The 7,227-nt window shown below is 32.1% G+C and overlaps 1 protein-coding gene across 1 annotated transcript; it reads left to right on the forward strand.

The window, feature by feature from the left end:
- The first annotated feature begins 2,521 nt into the window (after window positions 1–2,521).
- LOC147568955 (transcription factor bHLH62-like) lies at window positions 2,522–6,028 on the forward strand. Its single transcript, XM_086655401.1, has 8 exons — window positions 2,522–4,068; window positions 4,161–4,352; window positions 4,438–4,503; window positions 4,596–4,664; window positions 4,772–4,843; window positions 4,944–5,177; window positions 5,262–5,361; window positions 5,460–6,028. Exons 1-8 carry the CDS (start codon window positions 3,106–3,108, stop codon window positions 5,492–5,494), a joined length of 1,731 nt encoding a protein of 576 aa, XP_086511527.1. The 5' UTR covers window positions 2,522–3,105; the 3' UTR covers window positions 5,495–6,028.
- Window positions 6,029–7,227: the final 1,199 nt, after the last annotated feature.

Consider the following 7,227-nt stretch of genomic DNA (forward strand, 5'->3'; position numbering starts at 1 on the left):
TGGCCTGAAATAGTTGAGAGGGCAAAATTTTACATGACGTGAAATATTTTGTTTTCTTGGGTCATTAGGGCAATGTGTTATCGAGTCAAATAGCATTTTCCAATCAAGAAGGCTACATCAACTATTAAGATGATCATCTACTTGACCATCTCGAATAATCTTGTCGTTTATTATCATCGTTTTATATATATTAGTTTGGAAATTAGAAATTGTTGTTATTCAACTATACCACCTAATTAGAAAAATTTGGTCAAAACACCTTATAATTTTCTGTTTAGGAAAAAATTGGTCACTCAATGTTTTTTCAGTTTCAACTCCTTAAGTATTTTCATAATTTGCAAGAACTTTTTTTTAAATTGTAATTTGCAAGAACTTGCAAGAGGTTTGTAACAACTCGCAAAAGGTTTCCAACATATTACAAGATGTTCGCAACAAAATTTGGATTTTAACTAACTAAAGTACAAAGTTTTTAATATGCGGTGTAAAAAAGTAAGGGTTTCTTTTCCAAATGTACTTCATTAAACTTTAGATAATTAATATGACAATTTGGGATATTTTGGGTAAGAATTTATTGACCACATTATTAACTAGGAAAGCAAGTATGGGCCTCGATTAGAATTTAATTAAATTGGTAGTTAGTACTACATTATTTCGTGCTTCTTTAGGAGTGGAAAATACCCCTTCTTTTAATTACTTTAGTTAATTAACGACCATTAACGAGTAAACAACATTCATGTTTCCCATTATTATGAAAAACAATAGCTATAACAACCTAACAAAAGCAACTTTTGAGAGGAGTATTCTTGAAATTTATCATAAAATTAAGACTGACAAAATGGTTATGAGAAATTTAGTCAAAAATCCTTGTAAATTTTTTGTTTTGGTGAAGAAGATCACTAAATTTTCTATAGTGTTCAGCTCTATATAAACTTATCGTAATTTATAACTGATTGTAGAAGAGTTGCAAAATACAAATATTGAGTTTCTAACCAAACAAGATACAAATGTTGAATTTTTAACCAAACAAAATCTAACACATCTTTTTCAGTACCAACCCTGACTTTTGGGGGGCCCTAGGCGAACGTATCGACGGGCCCCTACACTTTAAGTCGAAAACAATATAAACGTTGAAATGTTGCATTGAAGTTTGAAGAGAAATTAGACGAGCGAAGAAACTAAATTATAAGAATATGTATTTAAATTGATTTTTTTTTCTTTTGATTAAGTTTAAATGTTATGACTTGTCTCTTAAATTTCATATTAATTAGGTTGTTTTTAGTAGGAAAAAATTATCAAAAACATAATGCAAGTCGTGGTAGTCGAACCTATGACCTTAGGTTCATGGAAAAAAACACTGCAGCAACTCTACTACCCAAACAAAAGTGACGTACATGTGCATAAAATAACACATATAATAATACCATTTATATAACATAAATCGGGAGCCCTCTAAATTTGGGGGCCCTAGGCGGCCGCCTGGGTCGCCTAGGCTAAGGGCCGACCCTGATCTTTTTAACTAAATCAAAATATATCACTAAACTTTTGTTAGTGTTCAGCTCCATAGGTATTTTTATAATTTGTAACTGATTGAAAGAGGGCTGTAACTGGTTTTGAAAAAAGTTGCAACTGCTTGGAAACTGATTGTACGAGTTACAAAAAATTGTTAAAGAGTTGCAAAATACAAATATTTGAGTTTCTAACCAAACAAATTACAATTGTTGATTGTTTAAACAAACAAAATATAACTTGTCTTTTTAACTTAATTAATATGGCGGTTATCGTGTTTATTACATCTTCATGATGCATCAATGTCTTGTAACGACTAACGTAAATCGTAGTCGAATTCTCAAAAAAAAAACCTTATTTTTGTTCGATAATCTGTCAGACAAAAATAACTAACTAAAATCATGTCTTAAATTACTAAACAATAATTTTTTAGAACGACACTGAAAATTAAGAATGTAAACTGTTTAAGAGAGAAAATATATACTATCTTTTTTCCTAATTAAGAGATCGTTTGTGGAGAGAACATAGAATCTCTATTTATTGTATAAGGATTTTTTGGTAATTATTTTGTTTTAAAAAAATTACTCTTGGTTTATAAGATTTTTTTTACTAGTCAACTAAATGGTTATTTTTAATATTATCGAGTAAATAACATTGTTGAGCAATTAAACGCTTTTGTTTGAAAATTGTCTTAGTCATAACAATCTAATGTAAAAATATACTATTATTACTGGACAAGTGAGCAAGGAAGTAGGAACATCTATTCTCCATCTTCACCTTTCAAAAGGGAATATTCCCAAAGCTTAAGGGAGTAAGTAAACAATTACATACACAAAATAATGGAAAATAAGAAGGGAAAGGCAAAAAAAAAGAAGATGACAAGGTGGCAAAAAAAAAGAAGATGACAAGGTGGTTTTGATAAAAAAAATTAAAAAGTAAAAAAGAAAATTTTGTTTAATTTTCATTTAGAAAAGAAAAGTTGATATAGTTCAAAAGAATGGGGACATTAGTTGGTATGACGTCCAAGGCCCGGCATCACCCACCGTCGATTACGGGAATTAGAGAGAGAAAGATGAGAAGAAAGATAGAGATAGAGAGAGAATTAACAACAAGAGTTATTGTAATAGTAATAAGAATATAGAGAGAAGGGTCATACAAACATTTTTCATTGCTAGTCTGCTTGCTTTATTACTTCACTTCCACCACAACCCATCACTTCCCTCTTCTCTCTTTTTCTCCCAAACCACCCAAACCCTCTCTCTCTCTCTCTTTCTATCTGCCAATCAATCCAAGCCTTTCTTAAGAGACAGAAGAAGAAAAAAAAGGAAAACAATCATTTCCATTGTTACTTGAAAGAGAATCCATCTTTCTTCATCTTTATAAACCTTTGCCCCTTTCAATTCTTCTTTCTCTGTTTCAATTTCAGACACCTACCCTTATTTTCATTCACTAAATCAAACAGACAACACCAAAAAAGTTTCAATTTTTCTCTGCAATTCTTGGGATTTATAATGATTATTCTTCTGGGTCTTTGATTTATCAACCCACTCATTACTTCAATTCTAAACTACTACCCATACTTTCTGAAATTCTTCATTCATGGAAAAGGAGAAGTACTTTCTGAATTCTTCTAGTCCACCTTCATTAAACTATGGAGCTTCATCTTCATCTCCACCAACAATGGGTGAATTGAATTGTTCATCAGAACAACAATTACCAAATTGTTTTCTTAATCTCAATTGGGAAAATTCAATGGATCAAAATTTACCCTTTGAATCTGCTTTAAGTTCAATTGTTTCATCTCCTGTTGCTTCAAATTCTTCAATTCCTACTGAAAATGTTGTAATTAGAGAATTAATTGGAAGATTAGGAAGTATTTGTAATTCTGGTGAAATCTCCCCTCAATCTCAAACTTTCATGAGTAATGGAAATAATAATAATAGTACTAATACTTCTTGTTATACTACTCCATTAAATTCACCACCTAAGCTTAATCTATCTATGATGGATCATCAAATCAGAGGAGGAAATTTATCCATTCAAGGAAATTCAATGACAACCCATCATCCAACATTAGCTCCTTTTCCATCTGATCCTGGTTTTGCAGAAAGAGCTGCAAGATATTCTTCGTTTACTTCGAGAAATTTCGGTGGTGGTTTATCGACTCAATTCGGTTTAAATGAACCTGAATTACCTTATAGATCTAGTCCTAGAGTTGAAAATGGAAAATTATCTAGAGTTTCTAGTAGTCAATCTTTAAAAGCTTCTGGATCTCAGATGGGTAATCAAGAAAATAAAGATTTTCCAATTCATCATCATGATACTATGTTAGATACAGAAATGAGATCTGTTTTAGGTTCGGATAGAAGATTTCATAGATTATCAAGAACTTCTTCACCTGAGAAAGGTGAATTCAATAATGCCCATGAAAATTCTTCAATTTCTGAACAGATCCCAATAATGGAAAATGGATTAATTAAAGTAACAAATGATGTAAATTCAAGAAAAAGAAAAGCAACTCCAAAAGGAAAAGCAAAGGAAGTAGTAGTTCCTTCTAACAAGGTTTGTAAATTTTCTCTGTTCCTTTTCTCTGAGTTCAAATTCTGAATTCAATTTTAACTAACAATTGAAAATGGGTAAATTTGATTATTCAGATGGTCGAAGAAGACGAATCGAAGAGAAGTAAATCAAGTGATGCATCTGGAAATGAAAAAGAAACAGTCAAAACAAAAGGAGAATCAAAGAACAATAAAGAAGCTCAGAAGCCACCTGAGCCACCCAAGGATTATATTCATGTTAGAGCAAGAAGAGGACAAGCTACTGATAGTCATAGTCTTGCTGAAAGGGTAAATAAATTACTCATTCAATTCTATCAAAATTCATCAAAATTTTATACCATTTTTAGCTAATAATTTACATGTTTTTCGCCAGGTTCGACGTGAAAAGATTAGCGAAAGGATGAAATTCCTTCAAGATCTCGTTCCGGGTTGTAATAAGGTAAAAAAGAACTTGTAAATTTCGATGTTAATTTGGATATAAGTATTGAAGAAATACAGAATTTTGATTCATCTTAGAATTTTCAATTATAGGTAACTGGAAAAGCAGTTATGCTTGATGAAATTATAAACTATGTACAATCATTGCAGAAGCAAGTTGAGGTAAATTCAAATTCAATCACCCATGATTTGTTTTTTCGATTGAATTCGATTCAGAATCGACTTATTGAATCTCAATTTTTGTGTTTTTGTTTTGGAATTCATTTCAGTTTCTGTCGATGAAGTTATCAACTGTTAATCCTAGACTTGATTTCAACATGGAAACATTGCTTTCCAAGGATGTAAGTTTCTTGGTCTAAAGCTCTTTTATATCATATTAGCCAGCGATAAAATTCGAATCGTTTTTAAACTTGGGTTCGTATTATTTTTAACGAATTTCAGATGATTCAATCACGCGGATCTTATCCAAATTCGATATACCCATTAGATTCATCTGCATCAACTTTTCCTTATGGTTCACAACCTCATCATCAACAAGGTCCAAACATACAAAATGGAATACCTAATGGAATTGAAAATCACTGCTCTGTTAATCAATTAGATGCTTCTGCATTTCGCCGAAATTTAGGAATTCAATTACCTACCCTTGATGGGTTTTGTGAATCTGCTGCTCAGGTAATGAAAATCCTAACCCGTTTTCGTTTAGAGTTTCCTTTTCGTTTCCGAATCTGATTTTATGATGTTGTGGTATTTTTTTAGCTTGGATCATTTTGGGAGGATGATCTTCAAAGTGTTGTTCAAATGGGTTTTGGCCAAAATCAAGCCCAAGAACCAACATTTCAGTCACATAATTCTCATGGTAAGATTATATTTTCGAATACAATTTTGGTTTTTTCTCATGTTTTGATTTCTTACTTTGATCCTAAAATTTACATTTTTTCCATTCATCTTGTTTAGGTTTGCCTACAACCAACATGAAAGTTGAGCTATGACTTTGTGTTTGTTTTATTGAATTCGAACGAGCGGATGAAGTTTATAGAATTATAGACGCGTCTGTATATATACAGATAAAAAGTTGTTCGGATCGATAGAAAAAAGGCAAGCTCCAAGGAGATGCACCTCTTTCTTGTTCTTTCTTCTCATTTTAGTTACCATTTTCGGGTACCGATTCTTTTGAGAATTCTACAAGTATTATCCATTGTAAGATTCTATTACTGATTAGCATCCTGTGGTGAAAATCAATGTGTAAAACATCACAAGTAAGATGTAACAATTCTAAGAACTAAAGAGAGAGAAAAGAGAGAGAGAGAGAGAGAGAGAGAGAGAGAGAGAGAGAGAGAGAGAGAGAGAGAGAGAGAGAGAGAAAAGAGAGAGTGAGAAAGAGGGGAAGGGGTTTAGTAGTTTTTTTTCTTAACAAACTTCTATTTTATTGTATTGGGCATATTACCCTTGTGATTCAGATGATATTATTAGTAAATGTTATTACTAAATTCAATAACTTTAATGACATTGATTCAGTTCCATAATTATAAGGACTCCTGTATTGTCCTAACTGTAATTAAATTTGTGAATATTGAACACTGGACTATTCTCACACTCCCCCTTACATATGTGGTTTTCCGAACATAACACATGAATATATGTTTCGTTAAGTGGCGTAGAACGCTATGCACTTAGTTAGTCCTATCATGTTTACGTGTCTGTGATCGATACGTGTTAAGTTTGTGGCAAACCGAGTTAAAACCAATTGACACTGAATAAAAAATGTTAGATAATATATTCTTAGTCATGAGATTGTTCTTCATTGTCGGAAGACTATTTACCTCGTAATTTTAGATTTTTAAGCACATATTACGCAGTCGGTGATAACGCCGAAAATTATGGTTGAAAAGGACAACTTAATTGTAAATAGCTGTTAATTTGGGACCCAATTGTTCACTTAAGTCTAAATCTATGATTAAGATGGTTGGGTATCTTGAGCTGGAGTCAACCATGAAAAAAAAAGAAAATCTGAAATCCAAAATCATTTTCAGAAAACAACAGCCAACATTACAAACTCCTGATATAGAATTACTGTAGGAGATATGAATTCCAGTAGAACTTTCTTCCTTTTTTTTCTTTCTATGTAAATTAAGAAAGGTATCAAAATCAGAGGACCCAGGTTGTCATTATAGTGATGTTCTGACATGTCATCACTCAGTGTATCATAAAACAAAATTTATACAAAATTTATCTACTTTACAACATTATTAAACAAAGTTTTTATAGATATGTAGAACTATACTCTAGTGTGGGGTTCCTAGAGACTAAGAGAGAGAAACAAGACAGATAATGGACTTTTATGGTTGGTTGGCTTGGCTTGGCTGTTAAAAGAATCCTGTTTACAGAGAAAATGTTTTCTCTTCTCTTTTAACCCTTTCACTTAGAAGCTCTATAATTAATCTTTTTTAAGAGGATGTTAATTACTATAGTACATTTTGTAATTGTAGTACCTTTTAGCTAAGGCCAATGCTTTGGGGAAAGCAAAATAGTTTCCGGGATGTGAAGACTTGGTCAAAATTGGTCAACTTTGTTTGACAATTTTATTTTGTAAGTTGTTATAGGAAAATAAAACCCTCCACCTCACTTCCCTCCCATCTCACCTCACTCTCTCTCCACCTCACCTCTCTCTCTCTTCACCTCACCTTTCTCTCACCACCTCACTCTCTCTGCCACCTCACCTTCT

The sequence above is a fragment of the Eschscholzia californica genome, unplaced genomic scaffold (genome assembly GCF_041429995.1).
Source record: "Eschscholzia californica isolate CP2 unplaced genomic scaffold, dmEscCali1.0.p SCAF_1, whole genome shotgun sequence".
Classification (NCBI taxonomy): Eukaryota; Viridiplantae; Streptophyta; class Magnoliopsida; order Ranunculales; family Papaveraceae; genus Eschscholzia; species Eschscholzia californica.

Coding starts and splice junctions, on each gene's coding strand:
- LOC147568955 (XM_086655401.1), top strand. CDS start 3,106: ATGGAAAAGGAGAAGTACTTTCTGAATTCTTCTAGTCCACCTTCATTA. Junction 4,353..4,437: donor GTCATAGTCTTGCTGAAAGG/GTAAATAAATTA, acceptor GTTTTTCGCCAG/GTTCGACGTGAAAAGATTAG. Junction 5,178..5,261: donor TTTGTGAATCTGCTGCTCAG/GTAATGAAAATC, acceptor GTATTTTTTTAG/CTTGGATCATTTTGGGAGGA.